The 27,681-nt window shown below is 45.9% G+C and overlaps 1 protein-coding gene across 2 annotated transcripts in view; it reads left to right on the top strand.

Moving 5' to 3' along the window:
* dpp10 (dipeptidyl peptidase like 10) overlaps positions 1–27,681 on the top strand; it is a 153,113-nt gene that overhangs the window by 87,226 nt on the left and 38,206 nt on the right. For both annotated transcript variants that reach the window (XM_076746890.1, XM_076746891.1), the window contains exons 2-3: positions 2,789–2,903; positions 5,522–5,617. In XM_076746890.1, the coding sequence (XP_076603005.1) occupies positions 2,789–2,903; positions 5,522–5,617 (211 nt within the window). The remainder of the gene's footprint in view (positions 1–2,788; positions 2,904–5,521; positions 5,618–27,681) is intronic.

Raw genomic sequence — 27,681 nt, 5'->3', positions numbered from 1 at the left:
CATTTAGACATATGCGTTAATGCAGTCGGCGTAGATATACCACTGACACCCGCGCACTTTAGCACAGACTCCTTGTCAGGTGTACTGCGTACAGCCTATTGTACTGTGCGTACCATGATACGCCGACAGCTGATGATTCCCACGCGCTGCACAGACACACATTTATAAGTAGAAACATGTGAGCAGCTCAGACTGTCAGACACACACTTCTGTTGTGATATTGAATATGGCAAAGAGCATTCAGATCCTGTACATAAGTAAAAGTACTAATACCACACTGTAGATACTACAAGTAAAAGCCCTGCATTCCAAACCTTACTTCAGTGAAAGTATGTGTCGGAAAGTAAAAGTACTCACGATGCAGTAAAATGTTCCCTGTCAGTGTTTTTCTCTGCTGTTTGTGGATTCATCACTGCTGTAGATGTTTGAGCTCATTTGAACTCCTTTAGATCCTGTTTGCTGGTTTAATCTGCAGCAACGCATCATATTCTGTAAGATCATCACATTTGTCCTGTGAGAACCTCGTATCTCTAAGACGTTTGACGAGCTCAGCTTTGTGACGATGCGTTCTCAGCTGATCCAGGAGGATTTTTGAAGAGTTTATTCATCCGTTTCAGTTTTCTTAACCCATGAAGATTCATCCTTCAGTTTATCTGGAGGCTTCAACATCACCAAATCTGGACATACATGTTTTTCACTGGATGAGAAGGGTATAAAAACTTCAGTTTAGTGGAATGAAAGTTTCATAAAAAGGTAGTACTGAGGTAAAGTAAAAGTACCTTTAATTTCTACTCAATTCCAGTAGTTGTACTGAGCTGACTGGTGGAGGAGAATGGGTGGATGAAGAGGTACTTTCACTGGAACAGGCTTTTGTCCTGGTACTTTCAGTGTGAGACGCAGAAAACTGAAGGCGGTGGACTTTGTGCCTCTTGCTGCCCAGCCTGTCAGGGGTTTATTTATAACCCTGAGTGTCCCTTTGTGGCACACTCGCACCTTTATGTGAAGGAAATGAACACATTTTTAAAGCAGAGGGACAGAATATGCTCTCAGGGAACAATTTGAATTGGAAATGAAATGTGCCTCATTAAATCATGTTAATGTGGGATGGTGGAGGTTTGGGTAATACTCATTAGCAAGTCTTTTGTTTGTTTGTTTGTTTGTTTTAAAAGCATTTTCGACTGAAACAATGACTGCAGCTCTTACTGGCTGCTGAGAGCTCCTGAGGGCCCCATCCTGTCCGCTAGTCTCATGGATTTCTCTGGAAAAGCATTTCCTGGGACGAGGGTCGAGCGGCGGCGATCCGGCCCGGCTGTGGTCCCGCTCCCTCTGCTGGCTGACCGTTTATCAAGGCCCTCTCTGTGCTTCCTCTATGATGGTAATGCAGAAACTCAGCGGGTCAGAATTCTCTTAGTGGTTCCATCATTGCTCATAATTGAGTTAATAAATTGAGGATGATGATTCAAAAGTGGCTAAATAGGAAATTGGGGGAGAAGACGAGATAGAAAGTGAAAAAGAGCCGCAGAAAGAATCTCATGCATGGAGGCACAAGGGCAATTTAGAGACGGCGCCAGTTTTCAAGGACACGTCAGCGTTTTGTGGCATTAATGAAGTGAGCAGCGGCCCAAGTCCTGATAATAGATCAGTCCTATGACTCCAGGGGGGGCTGTAGGGGGCGTAACGCTGCGACCGTGTGTGTCTGCGGTCACGGGGTCAGGAAGTCCGTGTAGTCTGAGGAAGAGCCGAGTGCGCTCTCGTGTCCACCTGTTACTCAGTCTGACGACATCAGCAGAACATGAGCGCTAAACAGCCAAAACTCTGTTAGACCGGGGTCGCAGCCGCTGACTTCGTCTTCCTGTCTGCTACTTTGTGGTCTGTGAGAACTAACAGGAGGTGCTTCAGTCATAATTGGCTCATCAGTCAGTGTGTGTGACGTTTCCAGTCACGACTATCAGCTGAAGAAGTGAGCTGCGCTGCTTTGAAGCCGCCATGTGAAGTCGTTAGGAAATGGATTTCAGAGAAAATCAGACAGATGTGAGGAAAGCTTCTTTGTGAAAGCGGAACCCAGCTCTAATTGGCAATCATTTTGCTCCCCCTCCCCTCCAGCCAGAACGCCAGAAATCACTGTACTTCACCTGCAGGGTTTTGTGGGTAATTGAGGCAGAAGATGCTGCAGTGAGGAGGAATTTATAGGGGTGGGGGCTTAATTCACCTTATCAGAAGCAGCAGATTTGGTGGAGACCCAGTTTAAGAGCCTCTAATGCAGAGACTCAGAGATGGAGCTGCAGGCCGAAGCTTCACAGACTCTCCTGGAGCTGTTTCAGTGCAGATGATATCACACGGTGCGCTCGACCGTCTCTCCGATTGCTCAAATCGAGCTTGTCTGTGGCCAGTTTGACCGTCGGAGCCCTCAATGCAAACGCCGCTTTATTCCTTATCTGCAAAAGATGTAGCGGCAGCTCCGTCTGAGGGTTATAACACAACATTCAACTGAGCTGAACGGAGTGCGACTCGTGGGTTAGAAGGTGTGATTCAGAGGAGAGGCTGTCCACGCGGAGATTGAACTGTCTTTCAGCTCTGCAGCTCTAATCAGACCCGGCGAGCGTCATCCTCCAGACTCACGCCGTCGCTCACGCAAAGCCTTTCGTGGCAAATGTGAAGTGTGCATGCGACTGGGTTGAAGCGTCAGTGCGACAGTGCTAACAGCGGCCGCCGGCAGCACCACGATGTGTGGCATGTGCAGCATCTTTCTCTCCTCCACCCTGACCTCCGTCTCTCTCGCTCTTTGCAGGACCTGGGTGGGGTGAGTCCTCCTCAGAGGAACTGGAAAGGGATCGCCATCGCGCTGCTGGTCATCCTGGTGGTCTGCTCCCTCATCACCATGTCCGTCATCCTCCTCACACCAGGTAACACCCAGCGGCTGTGCTCTGCTCTTACATCTGCTTCTGCTCCACCGTTCAGACTTTGTCCCGACATTTTTCACAAGTCTACACAAAGAACGACCGACGACACATCATGCGAAAATAACTTTGCATGACACTGAGGCATTAAAGCTGCACTTATCAAGATTGACTCTGTGTGCTGATGTGTGAAGGGGATCGCTCACTGACAGTCACCGAACCCTCAGTTCCCCTCAGCTCTGCACAGCTGTTTAGCTCCTTTTAGTTCATTATTTTGCTTTCAGGGCCCACAAATTCAAATCTGATCAAATTCTGCAGCTTGTTCTGTGAGCAGAAAGAGATTTTGATTCAAGGATTTTGCATTTGATGTCAACAAGAGTCCACACGGCTGTAAACATGCTTAACATTCAAGCTTGTAATAGACCTAAAAGCCAGTGGATGAGCAGATCATGGACCTGTAGGAGGCGTCAGTGTGGTTCAGCCCTCCTCCAGAATATCTGGAATATGCTGAATGCTGACAGTGAGACGATGAGTCAAACCCAGTAAATGAAGATGCTGCTAGTGTTCGTGACTCCAGATGAATGCTGATGCTCCTGTAAATAGGCTAACGTGAGGCCATATCAACTTTAAAGGCCAAAATATGTCAAATGTGTCTGATTTTTAGCAAAACAAAGCAAAAAAAACAGTTTGATGCAGCTTTAAAATGTTGTGCTGTGTCTGCTACCCTGAGTTTTTTTTAGCACCAGAGATACCCACACTACTCCAAACTGGTTTTGGACCTGTGAGACCCCTCAGACCTCTAACCCGGTGCCTCTATACCACACAGTGCTTTGATCCAGGCAGCTGATCGTCTTCTTTGGTTATCTGAATATCATCGTTCACTGTACACCTACAGAAAAACCTCACTGCTACTCAGATGTGCAATCATCACAATCCGCTCCCCATGCAGCCACACTCTCCCCTGGGTATTCCACGGTTGGTTAGACTTTCATTGCCTCCATAAACAAACATGCTGTGTGGAGTTATAAAGGGAAGCCAATATGGCTGACATTCAAAATGACTTGGCCCTCCCATTCAGCTCACAATCAGCAGCTGTCCTGTTCAGAAGGAGCTTACAATTGGCACGTTTTTTTCTGCTAAAGGCGAAACATTTCATAATTAAAAATGAAACATTTCCAGGGGCGACGCTGGAGCAGCTTGAGGATTTTCGAGCCTGCTAATGATCATGTTCATGAACATATGAAATGCCACACGGAGGGAAAAAAAAGAAAGTGTTCCGTGTGCATCTTTTCATGTACATGGATGTCATTGTGTGTTCAGGTGCCTTTATGCAAATCTGGATTAGAGGATGCTCAGCACACCTGTCCACCAAGCACATGTAAACATCCAGATATTTCCATTTTATCCCGCAGGGAGAAGAGGACGTCCTCAATGAGACAGAAATCCACTTTAAATCTCTAAGACACTTTCATCAGATTTCAGCCGCTGAGGGCGAAGTGTCCACACTTCGTGTTTGACCTTTTTGCTCTGGTTTGGTCTCCATCAGCTCCTGAGACAAAAATCTGACATCATATTGTTTACGAAGACATGAAGGAAATCATTTCGTATCCATTTTTTTATGTAATTATTCTCATAATTCATGCAGCTGCTGTATAAGCGTCCCTCTGTTCCTACATGGACGGTGGTTTCTTGTAATATCTTGACAGGATTTCAAACTCTGATCATAAAATTCTTGAAGTTTCCTCCTCGTGCGACAGACATGAGTCACACCAGGTCGTAAAAAATGATAAAAAGCTGAAAAATGTAACTTTGGGCAGAAATGTTAGCGTTGCTGCTGTTCTCTGCAGGCTCATCCACTAAAACGACATCCGGTTTGCCGTCCACCATCTGCCTGAATCCATGTCAATGCCGGATGATTGCTGTGTAATTGAATTTAATTAATTTTATGACTCAGGGTTTGTGCCAACATTTGTTATACTGGCCGTGATTCTTTTCAATAGACGTAAAAACATGTCATAAACAAACATTTTTGACAAGGATGGCTTAAATTTGGCTATTAAGGAATTATATTTCGCACATTTTACATCTGAAAAATCAACTTGTCGGCTCTGTTGGCCAAACGATTGTTGCTCCTGCGATTTATCTTTGATGAGCCAAAATCAATCAGTGATATTGGCCCTGCTGATACATGTTAGACTCCATCATTGATGTGAAGATAAAAGGTATTTAATATTCTGTGGTGCAACATAAAAACGTCCTGTTTTATTTTCTCATCACCTGTCCTGGTAACTGCACCTGCACTTCCTGTTTAGAGAGTAACACACACACACACACACACACACACACACACAGGCGTATCCCCAGCATGCTCTCTCAGCCCAGCGTCTTTCGGTTTAGGGGGTGACTTTGTGTTGGTGGTGTTCTGATGTGGGTCATGTTCATCTCAATGCCGGTGGTGGAAGTGAATCCCAACGTCGGGTAGTGCTGAGGATTGATTTCATGTGTGCTACACAGCAAATTGGCTCGAGAGATAGAATTGATGTTTGATAAGTGGAGCGAGCTTCACGTTAACACGGCGTCCAGAAATGTTAGGCAACTTAATGATTCACGGCTTGTTTTTGCAGCTGACAACCAAGCTGGAAGCGACACCAAGCTGACTGTGGAGGATCTGTTCAAACCCGAGTTCAAGGCCCACGACCCGGACGCCAAGTGGATCAATGGTGAGTAATTCTGTACCTGCTGGGATTCACTGAAGAGTCGTGAAAAGGTTGAAATACACATAAAACTGCAGCGTTTTCACACAATGACCGTTGGCCTTGACGAGGTTTCTGCGTCCGTGAAGATATAATTTGAAACTGGTTCTAATGAAGCTTGTTTTCAGGCTTTTGTGCCTCCATAGAACAACAGAATCAGCACCAATGACGAATAGTTGTTGTCACTCTTGAATTATTCCCCGGTTGAGTGACAGCCCGCTAAACTCCGACATGTCTTGTCCTCTGCTTCATGTTGCTGTACGTGTATTTATCCAAAACACACCTCCACTCTTACTTGGCACGAATGACATTTCGGTGAGTTCTGAGTGTGTTTTGCAAAAGCAAACAACAGCGCTGCTTTTGTTCGGCAGCAGAGGGGTGACATCTCTCTCCGCCGCCTCTCCTGCTTTGTAATTGAGGCTGACTAAAACAGCAAGCAGACAGTTCAGTCTTTAACAGGCTGCCGCGCTTCGCCCCAGCTTTACCTTGCGTGTCGTTATGCAGATTCAGGCGTTTTTAGAGTTATTTTCCCTCCTCTTATTTGCATTGTATTGATTCCTTATTTGCCAGAAGGGGATCACATGTTAAGCCTGGAGGGCTTTGGCTGGAAATAAACCACATCAAGTGAAGTGCAAGAGAATCTGATTATGGTTTGCTTAGGGGAGGGAGAAGATAACGATACCTCGGAGGAAAAGGATGGACAGGATTGTGGCGGCCCCGCTCTCCGTCTGTCTCCTCTCCTGCAGATTAGTCTGTTTGTTTTGGCTTTCCTCTTCGTTGCCCATCAACTACGTGACTCTCAGTCCACGCCTGAGGGCGAGGGAAAGAGGCGAGGCCTTTCTGTCCATCAATATTTCATTCCCGGGTGACATTTTTCCACTATCTTCGCAACGCCATCTCATTCCCTGAGCTGACCTCGGGCTAGACAGAGAGAGCCGCGATGTTGTGCGATGAGGCAGTCAGAAAGTCAGCTTTATAGGGTGGTTTGTGGATGGATGGGGCAAAATAGACCCCAGACAAATGGGAGAAGATAACAGACAGACGGGCTAGAGGAAAGATTGATCACTAGGATTTGGAGCAAAAATGAGATTTTTTTTCCCTAAGTCAGAGGCTTTGGAGGTTTTGTTTGAAAGTCTTTCATCTCTGTCTACATTAGAGATCAGCTGGGCGGGCATGTCATGTGATCCGACGAACAGTCCAGTGCAAACTGGGTGCAGTGACATGCAGATCACTGCATAACTTTATTTACACAGAAGCATTTGAACAGTCCCTGCTTTTAAGACGACGTTAGCTTCACGACTGCAGAGGATGAAGTGAAATAGAATTCCATGATGAACATACACACGAACATGAACTTAAAAACATGAACTCCTCATCATTAACGTCTGCTTGCTCAGGTCAAAAGTCACGGTGATGATGCAGGTTATTAAATAGAAAATAATGTATATTTTGATAATATAATTTGGAATAATGAGCTTGTTACACAACAATGATCCCAGACTGGACGGTGGCTGCTCTGGAGGAAGAAATACTGAATTAACACACGTTTTTTAATGGCGGCACTCAGACAGCATCTGTTATGACACACTAACGTATATTAGCACATAATAAAACACAAATATCACCGTGATTATTAAAACAGCAACACGTCGAGATGATCCTAGATGAGTGTCGGGTGCAGGAACTGATCTAATTAGTGCAGCTACATAAACAGCAGTCGATGTCAGTCAGCTCCTCCACCTCCGTCAGTTCTCACCAGAAACACAGCCGCATAGGTCGACCTTGCAAGTACGACCCATATTTACAGTTATTGTTAGGCTGCAGTAATTATTACAGGAGCAAAGCAGGAAGTCAGGTGATGCTGCATTCAGAACAAGAAAGTCTGCATTTGGAGGAAGGTCGGGTGGATGGATGGTCAGACAAACACACTCAGGAGGCTGCTTCCTGACATCACCTGCATAACAGTGACGTCCTTGTCTTAAGCCACAACCTTTTTCTAAACCTAACCAAGTAGTTTTGACACCCAAACCTGAGCAAAATGCAAACGTTTCACTGCGTTAATGCATAAAGACGACGGGCGCTGTCAGTCTCCAGCAGTCATATATGATGTATTGTGATGGAAGTCGTTGGCAACCAACCTGTTCAGACTTTCGGGTGTGAGGATGCTCAGTCCTTCACGCTGTACGTTATGCTATAAAACTCATCAGATGTAAATCTACGCAGTGCAGCGCGTTCACACTTCCGGTGCGGACAGGAAGTCTAAAGACCAAGTTGCTGCAACACATCAGATGAAGACCTCCTGGTCCGTTTGTAATACGTCGGTGTGATCAGCAGTGAAAGGCGACGGTGTGCCATTTCTGAGCCTAAATGTAAAGCTGCACATGGATAGGTTACTCCAGTCTGATGATTAGTCAGATGAAGTGCATCATTAGGGATTAGATGTGCTGCTGAGAGCGCTGTGATTCACCGGGCACACCCCCATCTCTCTGCTAATAGAGCCAGTTTTTCACAGGAAACTGCTTCTTTGAAATGCCTCACCTCTTTAAACACGGTGATGATGATGACTATAACCCCCAATTATCTGCAGTTTGGACGGGTGAATTAGCATCTTTTGATTGGACCGTGCATCATTAAATCAATCACATCAGTTAACACTGCAATTAGATTATAAATAGCACAGTTATTCTCCATTTTTTATGTTGTTTCAGACAAATCTGCATACTTACTATCCGTCAGTGAGACATCCATGTACAGAGTGTCACCAGGCTGCAGCGCTGTCTGACATTGCTGCGATATAACATGAACTTCATTGTCATTCTGATGCGGTGTGTTATTCATGAAGATCTGTGCCGAGATTAGAGCGAGACATCTGGTTAATGTCGGGCACGTGTGCAAAAAATGACGTGCATCACCTTCTCCAGCTGTTGTGAGTGCACATCGGTGCGCGCGCCTGTTTTTCACCCTGATGTATTGATGGAGAAAGTCACATTCAGCTGCCGCCACATGATTCAGCGAGCGTCGCCGTCCATCAGTGCTGTCGCAGGCCCCTCTGGCGGGCTGGCACCCTGAGTCCATCATTGACAATCTGGTGAGAGAGGGGCATCGTATTGTGCTCGCACTGGCTTGGAGAGTTGGCCAGAAACTGTTCAGTCAACAGAGAGTCAGTGAAGTGGGCAAACACTTTAAGATAACTCAAGACAAAATGTATTCTGAACATCCACTCAAACATTCCCCGTTCCTTCAGCCGCTCTCTTCAGCTTTCACATCAGTGATTGTTTATGGCTCGTCATGCTACGTGTTGGATGTAAGAGTGTGTGACAAACAGCATTCCTTGCAACGTTTCTGCTGTTCGAGCCTGAAGGTGCATTCAGAAGATGAGTGGATACGGATTCCCCCGAGGCAGATCGAATCGAAGCGACGAGCCGAGAATATCTCCACCTGAGCTAAAACTTATTGTGTCACTCAAACGGTTGGAGAGAAGAAATAAAAGGCCACACGTCTTCCTACTTGATGGCTGAATAGGTTGATAGCCAACGATTCCAAACGCCACATTTATCAGTGTTGGAGAGCAGCAGCAGCAGCAGCAGGCCTTTGTCCTCACCACCCACCTCCTGCCACATGTGGGTTTTCTTGCTCTTTACACTCCGTCATCTGACTTCCTCCTTTGCTCCTGTCATAAATGCTGTGGCCACTAGAGGTCACCGTCTAAAAATAGCTCTAAATGTGGGTCAGATTGACCTACTTACCAGGTCGACCTATATGGCCGTTTTTCTGGTTGGGACTTGAGGAAAACATGGGAAGAAGTGAAGTTTTTAATGAGGTCTGAGATCAGTCAGAGGCTGAGCTGTTACACACGAACCACACACACACTGTCAGTGTGTTTGGTGCTAGCTCGCTAAAGCTAGCTGCTGCACAGCTAACGTCAAAGTGCAAAGTGATGCAAGGTGACATTATGCTTCAGTCTGAACATTTATGGTACAGATTCACCGTCTCAACAGCTCTCTAACAACTGTCACAAAAACAAAACTAACACATGTTTGTGTAAGCAGGATCATGTGTCATCACAGCTCGTTTGGAAGCCCGTCATTGGTCCATTGGTGTGATGTGGAAACTTGGAGGAAGCCTCCAATGCAGACATGCTGAGAACGGAGTAATTGAACTGTTTTTGTGGAAAAAAAACATATCAGAGACAAATTATTATTAAACCCAGATTATTTTAAGTCTGAATGAGAAGTTTTAAGATGTTTTGTCCAACTGTCTCTCAGTTCTGCTGATTCTCCTTCTATGACATCGATCTCTCAAACGTTCTCAATCTTAAATATCGTTTGATTAGTTGTTTAAGCTAAGAAGTCACTTGATTGTTCTTTGGTTGTACAGGCTGTAAGTATAAAGGCATTTTGGGACCCAGGTTTTAGCACATTTGAAAATATGAGGTCAGACTTTGTGCACATGTGGGAGCAGCTGTGTTCCTCCCACTCACACCAATCATCTCTCACCTCAATAAATGGTCAGTTCTGCAGTAATCTCTGTAAATCTGTTACTGAGCCTTCAGCCGCCAATACTGTTTACTTTGTACAAATTACCATTCGACTTCACCCAATCACCAGTCAGCTGTGCTGCCTGTCAATTCTCCTCCTTCACTGCCGTCGAATTCATCTTTTTTATTGCATGAAAAGCTGGCGTGTTCGTGACAGATTAATAAATCCTCCCCGGACTGTTGGGTGTGTTCGTTTTTCTGCACAGCTCACAAAAACAAACGTGTGATTATGTGAAAATGAAAGTGGGTGCTGCTGAAATGAAGGAAGAAATGCAGTGCATCACCGTGAGACGTTTTGGTTTTTGTAATAGATGCAACAACTATCCCCCTCCTGTATGTCCCTAACACAGTATTGCACTTAATGATCTGTTCATGAAATGTGCCCTGTTTCTCTATTCATGTTAGCAGCTGTGTATTCGTTTAAGCCTTTCCAAGCTAAGCCCATGGTCACTTCTCCATAAAAGCAGAACTAGTTTCTCATCTAGCAGCAGCATCTTCTTACACATCTGACAACTTCCACAGAATAATTCGAGGTGCACTCACATACCCGAGTGTCAAACTTGAGCCGCGAGTCTCCTCACAGGACGTGATTGCCACGCAAGCTATATTATTAACAGGTGAACTTCCTGAAGCAAAACTGAGAGGATAATGATGCTCAGAGGCGCGAATGCATTAATGGGCAGTGACATCTGCCGAAGAAAATCCGCGGTCGAGTGTGTCGAGTCCTTGACGGTGATGAATGCTTTGCTGCTGTGGCCTAATTACTGACATAAGCCCACTAATTCTGATTCAGCTAAAGGAAAATCCCAATTTTCATTCCCTGCTCGTATCTGTAGCTCGTCTGAACATGTGTGGTGTTTGATCTCTTTCTAATGTGTAAGTCCACAAACACTGATAGACATGATCTGTGAATGCTCTTTGTTTACATATGTGACACTCAGAATGAAATCATGGCTCGTTTGATTGGCAGACGTTGGAATGAGTTTCTGCTGTTTGACATATTCAAACACAAATCACAGAATAAAACAGGAACAGATGAAGCAGAAAGACGGCTCGTCTCAGGAGGACCGGCTTTCGTCGCTGCAGCCTTGAAGCGACTGTTTATTAGAACGATGAAATCACATGAAGTCAAAATATACGTTTAGCAGAGCTGAAATGATTCATCAGTTCATTAATTAGTCAACCTACAGCAACTGTTCTGGTAATTACTCAATTATTCAGCTTCTTAATTGTGAGGATTTTCTACTTTCTGTGTCTTATGCGATAAAAACTGAATGTTTTGGAGGCTGCAGGCTGTTGGTCGGACAAATGAAGCAAAAAAAAAAAATCAAGTTTCACCTGGAGCTTCAGCAAACTGTGATGGGAATCATCAGAATGATTACTCAGTTCATTGAGAAAATAATTAGCAGGCTAATTGACGGTGAGAACCTTAGTCACAGCCCTAATTTTGTTTACTTTACCCCGAAAACATCCAAAGGAGGACGAGTAGTTTCTTGCGTTCAGCCTGCAGAGCTTCACACAGTCACAGGGTTAGGGCGGCGTGTGTGCAGCCTGACAGGCAAAACCCAGTGATGAGCGTTTAATGTGTTCAGCTCGGGCCTCTTCTCCTTAGGATTTTGGCAGCCGGACTGTGGGGTTGTGAGGAGGTCGTGTTCCCTCCATCCTTAGTGGAACTCGAGCCCTTGAACTCGCTGCGGCTCAGGAAATGAGAACCACTTTCTCTCCCGCTCGCGTCAACGCTGGAGACACAGCACGTAACATCAGGGTGATCTTTGCCACCAGTGTTCCCCTCGGCTGAGCCTCTTACCTTGGCACCGACACGTCCCATTACTCTCACTATGGGGCAGTGTTTGGTGAATCACTGTTTTCCTTCCACACCTTTTATTCTAAATCAAGAAATTTGGCATGCGGCAGGAAGCTCTTGGCTCGACCGCCAACGAGCAGGCTGTGACCGGAGCTGCAGTTTGTGGGGTGTGGATGCGCCGACAAACTCGAGCTGAAGCTGTTTGCTCATGGGTGTATTTCATGGGCGTGTGGACGTAAGATAGCGTGCACATTTTGTTAATAAGTGTAAAGCGTGCAGTAATTGCATGTCAACGCCAGGTCATGGTCTGATTTCTAATAAATGTTTGCATGCAAGCGCACATGTTTTCTGCGACTAATCACCGCCGCTCAGTTCAGTTCCATAGACCCTCTCACATTCAGCCTTCAACCCACCTTGACTTTCTTTCATTTTCTTAATGAGCTACATGATCACACCAATTAATCTGCGTTCCCCTGCCGCTCGGCGTGGCGGCTGAAGGAATAAAAGATCAGCCGTGCTGCTGTCAGTGATCTGCGAAGCCCGTTGCAACGTATGGATCGTTCACAGGGAAACGGGGGCTTTGAAAAGTAAAGTGCATTCTTCCTAGGCTGCTTTTCCACTTGCATGCCTTTGCAGCATCGTTCTCAGGGGTTAATTAGGAATCGCATGCTCTGGTGCCTCCCATTAATTAACATCAGAGACATCCCAAGCTGCACTGGGAACTGCTGCGAAGGCATCAGTGTGTTTGTGTGCACGCGTGTGCGCTGGTCTCCGCCGACATGCATGTAGCGCACACACACGTCTGTCAGAGCGTGAAGTTGCTAATGGCTGCATGCTACTGCTCGCCGGTCAGCTGTGGGTACACGCAGAGATCAGCGCACACGTGGAAACCCAGCCTCCGCTCCTCTTCGTACTCTAAACATTCTGGTGGGGAAGGCGTCTTATTTGTTGAGCCTCCGTTAAGCTTTACATCTCTCGCACTCCTCTCCATCCTCCATTAAGCTCCTGTCAGCGCATCCTATTTTTGCGTCTCCTGGCATTTCCATTGTCGCTGCTGTGAGCAGGGAGGGCCTCTGATTAAAAGGGAGAGATTGGATCCTGCTCAGCTCTCCCTGCGCCCTTGCTCGTTGCATGCAGCGCTGAAGGCAGACATGAACACAGCCATTAGTGCATCAGAAGTCTGGTGATTCAGCGCTGTTCTCAAAAACAGTCTCTCAATAATATTTCTCGCTCTGTACGTTGCATTTGGATGCTTTTTTTGTCATTTGCATAATAACCCGACACGAAAAAGTGGACAAATGGCTACCAAAATAGAAATTCATAACGATGCTCAGCCGTAAAAGCAGGGCTGTCAGGAAGCTGTCCTGTCACAGAGCGTGATGTTTGGGCTGGAAAGAACAGGGCAGGGGCTGTAAAACACTGTGGCAATAAAGTGGAGAAATGAAATGTCTGTCTCTTCTTGTCCTCTGTGAGAGACAGAGGAAGCGAGAGTATTTGACAGCTGAAAAAATGGTTCTCGTCCATTGATTTCCCACTAACAGAACCATCAGTGTCAATCCACCACATGCATCTTAACGCTGGGAGGAGAGCCACGGTCCCCGGATCCCTTTTTCCAGAACTTTCTGTATTCTGTTGACCCTTAATGAGAAAGTGCAGCGCAGACAGGCTGCAGACGCGCAGAGGCAGCCTCCATCGAGTGCTGTAAGTCCAGCTCCATTACACCGGCACTGTAATTCAGAGGTGTAGACAGAAAACAGTCAAAACGAGTCGGCCTCACCTGCTGTCGCACCGTTTGGCCAGAATGAATGAAGTGGATACCTGCCTGCCTGTCTCCCTACGCACCTGCCTTCCACCATTCCACAAGAATGACAGAGAATGCTAACATGCTAACATCCTAGCATGACGGCTGTGAGTGCTAACAGTAGCCATGTTGGTTGCTTACACTCATTATGATGAAGTTTGGTGTTTTCTTGCATGTGAGGTAGTAGGATGCAGTGGTTGATGGCGGTGAAGCGCTGCCCTCCAGCACAAACCCCCTGAGCCTTCAACGACTATGTTTTTTGACCCAAACCACAAACTTCCAGTAGATCTCACTCACATCCAGCTGCGTTTGGGTCACGGGTCACAGTTTCTAAAAAATCAGCTTTTGTAATCTCCCATCAGATCAATATTTTAAACACTTTCCAATTTGGCATGCATCATGGATGGATTGCAGCTGGAAGACCGATTTCCCCCCCCTGCAGGTTGTTATAGATTAATCAGCGCTGCACTTTACATTTCACAAAACGAGCCATCAATCATCAGCTAAGGTCACAGTGAAACACGAGTTCGAGCATATTTATCTTCCATAACGTCACATTTATGATATGATGGTTGTTATCAGCTCTTCGCTCCATATCACATTTGATTGGAAGAAAATGTGGAATTGTCATCCAGGTCAAGATGAAACATCAAAAAATGTAAAAGTGCATGAGAAGGTGTGTTAGAAACGCAGGTGTTTTCACCTGTACACACACGGCATGTACAGTCCTGAGAGGAGGAGAGGGGGGTGTGACTGTGGGTGTGAACGGCCTTTACTGAAGTTTGTTCTGTTTATGATTAGATGCAGTTCAGATTGTCCTCTGAGCAAAATCAGATTTCCCTCAAATTTAATGCACCCCAGAATCAAACTGGTCAAACTCAGACTGCTGCTCATTTCTCCCTGATGAACACATTTTACTGATGTGATGATGAGATGTGCCCTAATGACGGTGCAGTCGTCTGTTGAAGGCCATTTGTTGGGATTCTAACAAAGGAGGGTATTGATTGGCTCACGCCTGCCCGCTGGGGGAAGACAGTGATGTATTGGATGAAGGTGAGTGGCTGACAGGTCTCAGCAGCAGACCTGCAGAGGGTTAAAACCACCAGTGACAGCCCATTCACGCTGGGAGAAAGCAGCTCTGAGGCGGGGGAAAGAGCTTCAGAGCTGAACGTCTGGCCAGATATCTCTGTTTGTTATCATTAAATATTTATTCAAATAACACTGTTTTGTGCCTTCAAAAGCATAAAAGTTCTAAAATTAGTTGTTTAAAGGTTAAATGGTGGAAGTTAACATCCCTCAGATTTTCACAAAAGGCTCTTTTTCTGCTTTGTGTGGCTCTGTGCCTCCAGGTTTCCTGCCTCATAGGTTAGTTTGAGCTTTTCCCAGCAGTTTGTTTGAGGGTGGAGAAAAGTACCCGCTTTCTCTTCCCTTTATTCTCATTTCCATCCAAAAAGTTGAAAGGAGGCTTTAAAATTGCAGGTGCATCACAAATTAAAGTAAAACACAGTTCGCATCCAAATGCCAAATGATTTGGAAGGGAATAAATTACACTTGGATTAAAAAAAAAAAACTTTTCTCAAACACACACTTTCCTTTCGGAGCCACACGACACGTTTAAAAATAATACGACTGTGTCTCCTGAATATGTGATGAATAGATGGTGTCCCAGGAATTAAGTGATTAATGTCTCATACGTCATTTACTTCCTGTGATTACGTGAACAGTTTGGATGACCTCTGTGTGATGTCACACCTTTAACAGCGTTCTCTGAGGGGCAAAGCATGTAAACAAGTGTTACTGGTCATATAACACGTTTAAGGGAAGCTCAATTTCGACTTTGCGGCGTAGTAGAAGTAGTAGTAGTAGTAGAACCTTTGGTTGTCTTAGATCTTTGTGTGGGTGTGTTTTGTGGGGTTTTTAGGAGGGTCTGTCTCGTTTCCTGTTGCTTTCAGGTGCTTAGAGATCAGAAAGCACGGTGGGCAGCATTTAGTGAGAAGCAGAGCGACGTTCTTAATTTGATTAAAAGTAAATGCTTGAATTCATTTCGCACTTTTATCCAAAGTGCTTTGCCTCTCGTTCACCCTTTCACACACTGATGGCAGCCAATCAAGGGTCCTGCGTGCACCACCAGCCCTGATTATGGTTCTACCCGCTCAGCAGCACCATAATCCAGAGTCCACAATTCTGGGCGAAGCTAACAGTCGGTGAGCAGTGGCTCATCAGAAACAACAGAAGACGAGCTGGTGTTTCAGTGCAGCCAAAAAGCCTGACGCTGAGAGTCCTGACCTTCACGCTTTTATGCTACAAAAACAATACATACTGGACTGTCACCGAAAGCCGTGATGGATGCAAATCACAGCAGTGAGTCGCCCAACGCTGGCACAGTTCCTAACGATGCTGCACTGCTTTAAATCATGAACCGCCGCTCACACAGTGGCGCTCTGTGCTCCTGGTGACCCTCTGAAAGTGTCAGACCTTCTCTCGTCTAATCAAAAGTCTGCGTGCGGCGTCTGTTGACGTGACAGAACAACACAGCAGAAGAACAACAGCAAAGCCCGATTAAGGTTCCACATCCAGTTTGATTTATTATCCACCTCAGGCAAAGTCTGAGGAAGTCCGCGCTCCACAAGCTAGCAGGACTCATTTCAAGAGCGTGTCTTTAACATTATTTCCGTGATTCAAACAAGCTTAAAAAAACACTAAATGCTCTAGAGGTGTCGTTGAACAGGACGCTGATGTCGCGGAGAAGCGGTTGTATCTGTTGCAGTGTGATCCACTTTACACTCAGGCCTCGGTGCCGCTGTCCCCCTGGGTCATGGGGGCCGATGCATTATGGAGTGACACTCATAGCCCATCTATAACCTGCGTAGCCCTGCCATAGGGCTGTGACATTTCACTTCATTAAGCCCTCAGTACGTTTGATGTTCCGTCTCAGATACAAGGCCAGTGTGAAAGGACGGCGGTTGACGATGAATTAAACATGGCGGGTTTAAATATAGACTTCTTGGGACAAAGGAGGCAGTATAGTATCTCATTCTCCAACCTCCTCACACCCTCTGACATCATCTGCTGCTGATGGCGACGCATTTTAAAAGGTTCTCTGTGTAGAAAAAGGCAAATACTTTAAAACATCTTTTCTCACTATGGACAAATCCCAGTAAAAGACCAAATCCAAAAATGAACTGATTGTACTGACAGTGACTGTGTGTGCATCCACAGCCTCACGTCTCGCTCCTCTGCACCATAGAGCTCCATTGTTGTCCAAAAACACATCAGGGAGCCGCACTTTTGCACGGACGACATAATCCTTCATTACCATGAACACACTCACTGTGGTTTGTTTTGACTCAATCCCACACATGCTGCAGTAAATACCACTAATACACCAAATGTGTATTAATCCACCGCTGAAAATAGTCCCAAACAAGGGCATGTTTTTAAGATTTCCATCTTCAGAGGGAATCCGTGGGCGTGGGGCTCGGTGCCACAGACTAGCACATGAATGGTTTTGGTGTCTTTGTGGGATTTGTTGTATGATAAAAAGAAAGTAGAAACTAGCATCAGTCTTATCCCTTAAACCTGTGATATCAGATTTTTTGCCCTTTAGCAGAGCAACAAGTTGAATATGAACGCCTTGTAACCTTCAGCGCTGCTGCAGATCCTTCATTCCAGCAGCTGTCAGACTGTTAAACTCCAGCATCATTTAACGTAGCGCTGTGCTGAGGCTGTTTTCCCTTTCTGCCTCACAAACCTGCTGTTTCTGCAGCGCTCTTGTTTATGCTAATATCAGCACACATCCATCACATCTGGTGCAATTTCTTACTTTGTGGTATATTTTCTTCAACAACACCAAAACAGTGACGCGTCGGCTCGTCGAAGCTGAAAACACGGTGCGTGCCGCGGAGCTGAGGGAGCTGAGCTGGGTGATAATTCTCTGATTATGAGCCTTTTCACACGTCGTCATCTGATTCATGGTTGATGTAAAAGCGTGGATTAGTGCAGCTTTAAGTTTCAGATGTGAGCTCATATTAATTCAGTGTCGCTGCAGTGATTTATTTTTGAGCATCCCGACTTCAAGTGTGGATTTTAGCATCCAGCAGTAATATTTAATGTGTTTACTCCTCCAGCGGCGACCAGAGGGTTAACTGCAGACTGGCTGGGAGACTCCTTTCCTTCCATCCTCCCGAACATGTTTGGTTTTTTTAACGAGTGCATGATTAACACGTTCAATAACGTGCAGCGCGTCAGCGACACTCGCTTTGCAATGCAAATCAGATGTGGATCATATCAGGCTCGCTCGAGGAGCAGTCAATGAAGAGAAATTAATAAGAGGAGTCAATGAGCTGCGGTGACTGAGGTCCGCCGTTCAGGAAGCTTTAAAACACACTTCCTCTGAATATACAAGACATAGGTTAGAGGCAGCCACTGTGTCTCATCATTACAGCACGTCTCAGGAAGCTTTAAGGACCACTCAGCCACTTTGGCAAATAAAAGGTGCTGCTTGCTACAAGATAGAGGAGACCAATTAAAGTGAGTCTGTGATGCATGCCGCTGCCACCTGTCCATCTGCAGACGGCCGATCCCGCAATTTAGATAAAATATATATATATTCAGCACTCAGACCGCATCCAATCATCCACTTTACACGCCGCGCTTTTCCCAGTGCGCTCACATAGCAAAGTAACTGCAAAGCCTCATGCAGTGGAGATTTGTGAGGTTACACATGTTGAGCTTGTCTCACTCGTGGAGCAGCTCAGTGAGAATTATTTCGATGTCGACGAGGATGGAGGCGCGTATCGATAATAAAACAAATGCCACATGCTGACATGCTAATTAAAACTAAACAGTGAAGACAGCTGGGTCTGAATTAAAGGTGATCATGGAGTCTTTCTTTCAAAGCATACCTGAGACGCACTGAAAACAGTATTACAGCCTGCTGTTTGTTCAACAGCCTGAAAATAATTAATGTTTGCAGATTTTAATTGTACAATTTGACTGAAGTGTTTTTTCTTATTTGAATGAAATTTAACTGCGGTGGAGGCCAAATATTCAAAATTGGAGTCAGCCTAAAATAGTTTATATAATGGTGTTTATCAGTTGAGGCAGGCATGAAGGCAGACCTCCCAGCATGCACCAGGACAGCAGACCTCCTCTCTCTTCATGTGTGCTCCTGCATCCTCGCTGCCGTCCGTTAAGGCCTCTTTTGTCGTCGTTTCTTCGAGTGTCTCCTGTCTGCTGAAATCCAGATGAGGTTTGAGACTCTCTCCTTCACCGCTGCCACGTGTACCATCTATATCAGGTTACACATCTGATTGCATCAGCTTAGTTTTCCCGAGCTACATGCAAATCAGGGCTGGCATTTCTCCCGAGCGGCGGCTGGCTGGCTCCGACTCACGCCGCTCCTTCACCCATACTGATCAGTGAGTGGTTGAACTGATCAGGGATCAGATAAACGCTGCAGCAGCCTGATGTCCGTGTGTATTTAATTCTATGACTAGACATTTTCTCGACGCTTTAATGAGACAGGAAATGGTGTCTTTACCACAGAGGACAGGCAGGACAGTGACTTGATGAACAGATCGCTTCCTGACATAGTTACAGCGGGGAGGAGTGAGACTTATTGTGGAGACGGACTCATTTCTACTCATTTAATCTGGCTGGAGAGCAGAGGAATGTCGGATCTCGGATGCTTTTGAGATTGGATTATTAATACAGACCCTGGTGCATCGCACAGGTTGGCCAATCAAACCCCGATGTGGACTAAAGCACCGGACTGAGACATGGGGTCTCTACGTGTTAGCTGTCCAATAACATGCAGTCGATTTGCTGCTCTTTGTGACACCAGAGAAAACAGATGTAACCATGAGACGTGAGATTTCCTCACGCGGGTCCTGATGATGCAGGATGCAGCTGCCTGTCGTTCACTCAGGACACTGATGCTCGTGTTCCTGTTGGTTTGAAGGTCAGAGTTTGCAAAGACTGAGATGTTGAAATACAACACTGCACCTTTCTGTGTGCACGATACGCACCAAACCATAAATACACATCATAAACGACCTGCTGCAGTTTGAGTCAGGAGCTAGACATCATCTCCCCGATTTGAATGTAAATGATGTTGATTTATCTGGAGCATGTTCAGTGTGAATCCTTACATCAAAGTCGGGTCACGTTGTTTATTTTCCCAGCTCTGTTCCTTCGGGCCGCTGTCGGTCGGCTGCACGCTTGATGTTACTGTATTTAGCGAGTTCCAGTAAGGTGACCTAGTGATGAAGGACCTTGAGATAATGGAAATGTTCCTGTTAGAGCCACAGGGGAAGCACAGGTTACAGGAAAAAGTGCTGACTGCACGGAACATCGCAGCACAGGTGCATGCTGGGAGCACCTTTGAAGAGGACTCTGCTGCTTCCCCGAGGCAGAGGAGCCCTCGCTGCAAGGGAAGGACCAGGACGGCTCAGTAACAGGAGGAGCTTATGATGTTCACCTGCTTTCAGAAGGTGACGATGAAGAAGAGGAGATGTGTAGCTGAAGAACACAGTTAGGGTTCTCTCTCTCTCTCTCTCACACACACACAGACACACACACACACACACACACACACACACTCACCAAATAAATTCATGATTCATAAGCGTATGTATTCAGGGCAGTGGTGCAAACTGATAGCATGTCTGTGTCTCATTCTTCTGGCCTGCATGTCCACTGCTGCGACAGTGAAAACCTGATGGGCTTTGAGCTGATGTTCGGCACAAAGAAAGAAATCATCTGCAGTTCTGATGAAAATGAAGCATGTGGTCATTAGCGTGTCGCGTGGGTGGACGAATTAAGACGAGCAGAGATGAAATATAAGCACACGAGTTGATGGATGCGGCTGAAACATGTCAGCATGCAGCCCAGTGCAGGACATGCGTGTCTCACATGAGCTCCACGTGTTCTCTGGGTGTCTTACAGCAGCACTGAACTCTCCTAATGCTGGAAAATTCAACCCTGCTGGCACATCGCCCTCGGACAGTGAACACAACCCCAACGAGTCAATTAGAACGATTCAGAACGGCTTGTTAAATAATGCTCAGTAATTAATTAAATCTCCTTATTGACGATGTCTAAAAGGTTCGTGTTGCAGAGGAGGTGTTCTGCTAATCTGTCTCTTAATCTTCTAATCTAATCAGAGAAGGTTACTCGTTTATTTCTCTGGTGGAAAAAATATCGAGTCGCAGGCGAGAGGGATTGCGGCGCTGTGCCCTAATTCAAGGCGCTCGTCTGCTCCTGTTTTGTCAGTCAGAGCGCTGCGAGACTCAAAGCAACGGGAGACAGTTTGTTGGACGCGGCTCGTGCTGAGAGTCTTCCAGTGATCTCAGATGATACAGAAATGGTAGGTGTAGAAATTCAGAGGGATGGCATTGAACTTTCATTACGGTTACACACTCATGGATGGATCAGAGAGGCGACTGTGCGGCGGCCTGTCTGTTAATGTGATCTGTGAGTTTAATGTCTGTAAGTTGAAGTGCAGAGGATGTGAGTGAGAAGAGAGCTGAGGAGCTCCACCGCTGCCTTCACACATTTCCTCTTCGTGTTTCCCTCCCCGCTGCAGAGTGACGACGGTTAAGCAAAGTAGACTTGGATTAAAGAACACAACAACAACAACAACAACAACAACAACAACAACAACAACAACAACAACAGAGCCACGTGTTCAATGCTGTTCATGTACTCAGTCCTCTGAGGTCTTTAAGGACGCCCATCTCGTCCTCGTCGTCTCAATATTTACATTAAAAGTTCACTATTGACTAATTTTGGAAAGTACGTTTACTCTAATACTACACTTAAGTACAGTATATTGTACTTTTTACTCTGACATTCATTTCACAGCATTAGTTAGTCTGCAGGTTCAGATTGATAATCAATTAATAAATGACAATCTATTGCTGGAGGGAAGTTCACAAGCTCGCCGTGTTTTGAATAATTCAGATGAGCTTCACCTGGACTGCTTGCATAACGAGTGCTTCTACTTTTGGCACCTTAAGTATATTTTAAGTACTTTGACTCTGCAGGACCTGTAACAGAGTATTTCCACACTGTGGTATTGCTGTTTTTCCTTTGACCTTTGAAACAGTATTTACCAAAACAATCACACACATCACACTGAAGGTAACGTGTCTGAGCCCTGCAGAGCAGCTGCTGTGTTGCTTACTTGTTTCCGAGGTCAGTGTTGAACCTGTAATCTCAAAAAGTGCTTCACAGTCGTTTGTCTCGTTAGTATGCAACCGCACTGAATCTGAGGGGAAGTTAAGGTTTGGCTTCTGCAGCACGTGCGCACTGTTTCCCGTTCATGCGCTCTCTTTCCTCTTCCTCTCTGTAGACCAGCTGCAGAGCCCTCGTCCCTCATGCCGTCATGGATTCCAGCACCAACCTGTGCTTGCTTCCCGTGTTTGTGAATACATGTAGCAGTGAAACTAATCAACATCAAACTAATGTCCACAGAACATTCAGAGGACGGGCCCCAGTTGGATGCGCTCACGGCCCCAACGCCCACTCCTCCTCCAGCGGGAGCGTGTTTACCACTCAGTGGCGCTCATTAACAGCTATTGCACTGAGTGGTTGTTGTGTTCATAATGTTGTTGTCACGCGGCTCTAAATGAGCTCTTGTGTCATTAATCCTCTTTTGCGTTGAGTCTCTGTCCCCACAGGGTTTATTTATTCCACCAGTATTAGTAAAAATCTTGCACATCCTCCTACCAAGTGAAGTGATGAGAGTGTGTCAGTAAACAGTGGTTTAATCCACAGTAAATCTGTGGTGGAGCTCTGATTTTGTGATGTTTGTGGAAGGATTTTAAATTTTCAAGTTATAGTTCACCGTCCAGTTGTGCTGCTGGTTGTCTGGGTGCAGCATGCGTGTCCAGCATGTACCCGACAGACGGCTGTCACAGCATCCATCCCTGCACATGAGCTGACAGAAGTGCTTCTGGTTCTGCTTTTTGTTCATCAACACGAAAACTGGAGTCAAAGCAGCGAACCACAGAGGCCTTTTTTAATTAAACACACACACACTGGCAGAGGCTGAGTCTTCACAGACCTGCACATGTGACCTTATATACTGTCGGCATCTGCAGAACCAAGCACTGGTGTTCTATCTTTAACAAGTTGGCTTTGAGTTTGACCAGCTGTGACATTTGGTGGAACCTTAGGGACTGCAGATACAGCATTCACGCATTACGCAACCTGAGCTAAATTATTCACTGTATGCTATGCATATTACATTGTGCCCAGACTTCCCACTTGGCCCCCAGATTCTCCTCTCCATCGCTGTGCATCCTCTGCTGGTGGAGGGGCTTTCAGTCGGGCTAAAATCCGCTTCTGTGTTCCTCGCCCCCCACTTTCCTGTACTTATGAGACTGCAGTCAGTGTCACTGTGGCTGCGTGAGTGATGACTGTGCATGCTTTACAGGAAGTGACAAACGTTTCTCTCTGCTGCTGTGCACAAGGAAACAGGAGAGGAGCTTCCCCAAACTGCTGGCAGAGGGATGGAAGCTCTTTAGTGTCTAAAACAGCCTCCAACCAAAAGTACAGAAATACATGTTATAGGAGTTTCCACGTGCTTTTGGCCATATGTGTGTCAAACCTGCAGAGAATGACAGTAAACACCAACGAAGAAGACGCAAAGACACTTTACAAAAGAACAAAAGAGACTCTGCGACTCTTTGCGTGACTCCACGTACATCTGATAAACACTCATTATCGTCTCCTCAAGTAATGAAACACCGGCTTTGGATTAAGAATGTGACACGTTACCACTGGCTGCTGTAGTTAGCCGTGAACGCTGTCTTTCCTTATTGCTGCCTTCTGGCGGTGTGCAGAATTACTCTTTTATTTCCTGACAGTTGTGTGGGCAGCAGACTCTGGAGCTGGACGTTAAAACCCAAATAAATCTGCAGTTTTCAAAGGAAAATTACAAAGTGTCTTGTGGCACACCAAGTACAAACACTGGAGGAGATATCATTACCCAGGCCTCATTTATTTCTTCAAGCAGTCCTGCGCATGGCATGGGAGTAAATACTCACCTGGGAGCAAATTTCCAAGGACTGTTAGTATTATGAGTCGACAGTCTGGGTGCAAACGCGTTTTTGTTTTTAGAGGCAGACATATTTCTCACCTTTTGATAATCTGTTGGCGTGCTGCGAGCCGCTGTGGACTTTTTGTGTCAGAGAAGCCTTTTTGTGGATATGATGCCAGCTTGGTGACATTTCCCCTTGAAGCAGGACATATTAATATGCTGTGGTTATAACTCCAGTTGAGCCACGTGTGACTGTCATACGGACGGTTTTTAATGAACGTAAGGCCGTCGCTGTGCTCGGTGGTAATCAGCAGGGACTGTCGGCGCTGAATGTTTTATTGATGTCGGGTGAACTAAACTCTTCCTGCACTTGTACTGGTTCACTTAAGGTGCGTTCAGACAGAAAGTGAAGCGGCTCGGACGCTTCCTGTCATTTCCCTCCAGTCTCTCCTCTTTCTCCTCTCTGGACATTTGTGAAGCAGATTCATATTTGATATACGTGTGAATTTTTCAAGCTGAAACATCTTCAGCTCGTGCATGTTTGTGTTCAGGTGAATTTGCACGTTCTGTCTGAACACACAGTTTGAGCCGGAGCAGCAGCAGCGTCTGTCGTTTCTCTCTGAGGTTTGCTTGTACGAGCGCTCCATGTTAGACTCATTAAACTCTCTCAGCTGCACCAACCTGCTGTAAACTGTGTCTGTCAGATTTGTCCGTTAGCGTAATCGACGCACCTAAAATTGTCATATCTTGCTGTGCTCCATCTGTGGGCACGTTTCATTCATGACAATGTTACCAAAGAGTAGAAAGAAAAGTCACGCCGTCAGAAATCTGCAGCCAATAAGTTCAGCAGGTAACGTGATGACATCACAGCTGCCACTGACGTGTGTCAGAGCAGCGACGTATGCTGCAGACATAAGATAGAGATATTAGAGGATATTAAAGCCCACAGAAAGAACAGCTGCCAAGCAAATCGGGGTTCGGACTCTGAAGTCGAGTGTTTTTTAGCTGTAGATGTTCACTGTCTTCATTAATGAATTCATGAACTTTGTGCCTCCGAGAAAAAGGCTGAATGACGCGAACTTCCTTAAATCTGTCAGAACGAATGGTACCAGCGTTGATCCCATCAGGCCCGTGTGTCCTCCCAGCCCTAAATGGTGCTCATTAAGCGACGTGCACCTCTCACAGGAGGACACCGCCTCCTCTTCCATGGCTCAGTGCTGAGAGCGCTGCTTTAAGCACTGAGTGTTTCATCGGGGGTGACTAATGTCAGCCCGCTCCTCAAACACTGCTCACGTGTTGTTTCTTTCACTCAGTGCTGTGTCGAACTGTTTTAGCCACAAAAGTACATCTTTTTCTGCCCAACATCAGAGAAGATAACATAATGGGCTAATCTTAAACTGAGTGATAATGACTTATTTCAGGAACATCTCATACTCACTCGCCTGAAATAACACCCGGAGCTGCAGCGGTGGCGTGCGGCGCGTACGGTGACCATTACTTAATCCACAGGAGTCCACCTCGGTTCAGAGTTAAGTGTGGTACAAAAAAGCCGAGGCGTTTCATTATTGATGGGGTTACAGACGTAGGACATTACTTATACATTAGAGTCTTAGCTTGTTCTTTTTCAGCTGCGAACGTTTCATTATTTAAGGCGACACGTGCAGAGCAGTGCACAGACCTATGGTGATGTTTTAAAGATCACAGGAAAGAGTTCCTTTTTATCAGCTCTAAATATTCATTTCTCTCTGGAAGGCATGCGCTGATTTGAGGTTTAACACAGCCAGACATCAAGAGGAAGTTATTTCCATACTTTAAGCAGTGACCTCATCGGCGACGAGCGTTTTTGGAGGGACTCAGCGTCCAGCAGGGGAGCCTCGATTTCACCTTCCAAACCACCAGCACGGCCCGTTCAGACCGCTGCGCTCCTTCACATCGCACACTAATCCAAATTCTTAAATCTCTGCTTTAATCATGTGTTCCCGTGGCCACGTTGGATGACAGCAGAAGAAACCTCGCAGGCCGGAGTGAAACGTGTTCCTCAGGGCGCAGAGTGCCGACAAAACGGAGCATCGGCAGCTGTCTGGGATTAGTCGAAGGATTTCAGCACAGGCAGCTGTGTTTACTTGTAAAGCTATTCATTACTATATGAGTCCCAGTGGCACTGGATAACCCCAGAGACCCAGCCATGACCCACACACACACACACACACACACACACACACACACACACACACTGATCTGCTGCTGTTTCCACCAGATGGACACATCATTCATGTCTCACTGCCACTGATTGTCAATGCCGTCACTCCTCCAGAAGGTCTGCAGACAGAAGGAATGATAGTCGGTGTTGGGTTTGGACAGCCTGGGACTCAAAGCTCTTCTGTGGGACAGCGTCTCACACACTGTCTCTCTGGATGAAAGCATCTATTTGGTCATAAATTAAAACATTGATTTAGACATTCGGAGCGGATGACAAAGTCAGAGGATGACCGCGGTGTGTCCTGAGGGAGGCCTGAGCCAAATCGCTGCGATCCTTCGTGTCGCTGTGGAGATGTTTCACTCTGGAGCTGATAAGTCAGCCTGTGACGCCACAGGACAGTCGGGGATCTCCAAAGCCACGAGGATTAGCTGTCTGGGAACCGTTGTTATATTACTTATATAAATGAAAGCTGAAGTGAACTGATTGCAGATCTGATTTAAAGGCTGGCTCTGTCGTATTTGCTGGCAAACTGAAGTACAGTAGGCAGGTTTTTTATATCGTAATATATTTCATCACATGACTGCCACAGTGTCAAAAAACAGCGTGGAGGGCGGCGAGGAAGCTCACGTGGTTAATCACTCTCTGTCACCAAACAATGCCTCTCCATTTATCCACGCTGGAGTTCTTTATGACGCCGGCTGCTGTGCTGCTTGTCAAAGCAGTGACTCATGTGTGGTTGGCATTTCGCTCGTCTGCCGGGGGCACGGTGCCCACGTTCTGTCACCGCTTCATCCCCATCACTGGGTTCCTCTCATGTCATAAAGTGCTGTGTTTACTCACATCACAAACACGTGTAAATGTGACATCCTGGCCAATAATGTTGACAGGTAAAACACAAATAAGGGGACGCTTAATTAACCATTAGCGGCCGTCTGCCAATCAGGAGGTCGGTGGTTCGATCCCCGGCCTCGGCAGTCCACATGCTGAAGTATCCTCGGCAAGACGCTGAACCCCAAAACTGCCCCCGATGCTGCGCCATCGATGTGTGGATTGACGTGTACGTGGCTTTGGATGACAGCGTCTGCTAATGACCGACTGTAACTGACTGCTGATAGCAAAGGTCTGTCATGTTTCTTATAACCACAGAAGAAGAGTTTACAGGTCAGAGCGCAGTCAGACATGACACTTAACGTGGTTATAGACAATATAGGTGTTTGTTTCTGATATTTCTATGTGTTTAATATGTATTATGTCCTTGTTTAGGCCTATATTTAGACGCTAGGCTGCATTAAATATGATTTACAGTTAGATATCAAATAAAGGAATAATCTCTTATGCAATTATCATTATAACAACATTATTTAAATGTCTTTACAACAGATGACAGCCAGTTTTTGGCGTCTGCTGCGTCTGTCGAGTCGTCCCCAGCTCACTGTCCGTCTCTCTGGCTTTTGAACGTATTAAACAGCGTCGTCTTTGATGCCGTTTCATTCGTTTTGGCTTCGCTCGCTGATCTTATTGATCTCTGCTCAGCTTCATGCGTGACTTCTGCCGTCTGCTCTCTTCTTCTTCTTTTGTCTTTGTCTCTAAAACACTTCGGTCAGCTCATGTTGTTGTTAAAGTGCTATTGAAATAAATTTA

The sequence above is a fragment of the Chaetodon auriga genome, chromosome 13 (genome assembly GCF_051107435.1).
Source record: "Chaetodon auriga isolate fChaAug3 chromosome 13, fChaAug3.hap1, whole genome shotgun sequence".
In the NCBI taxonomy this organism is placed as follows: Eukaryota; Metazoa; Chordata; class Actinopteri; order Chaetodontiformes; family Chaetodontidae; genus Chaetodon; species Chaetodon auriga.
Note: the sequence above shows the minus strand (reverse complement) of the source record. Positions and strands in the feature narration are given on the sequence as shown.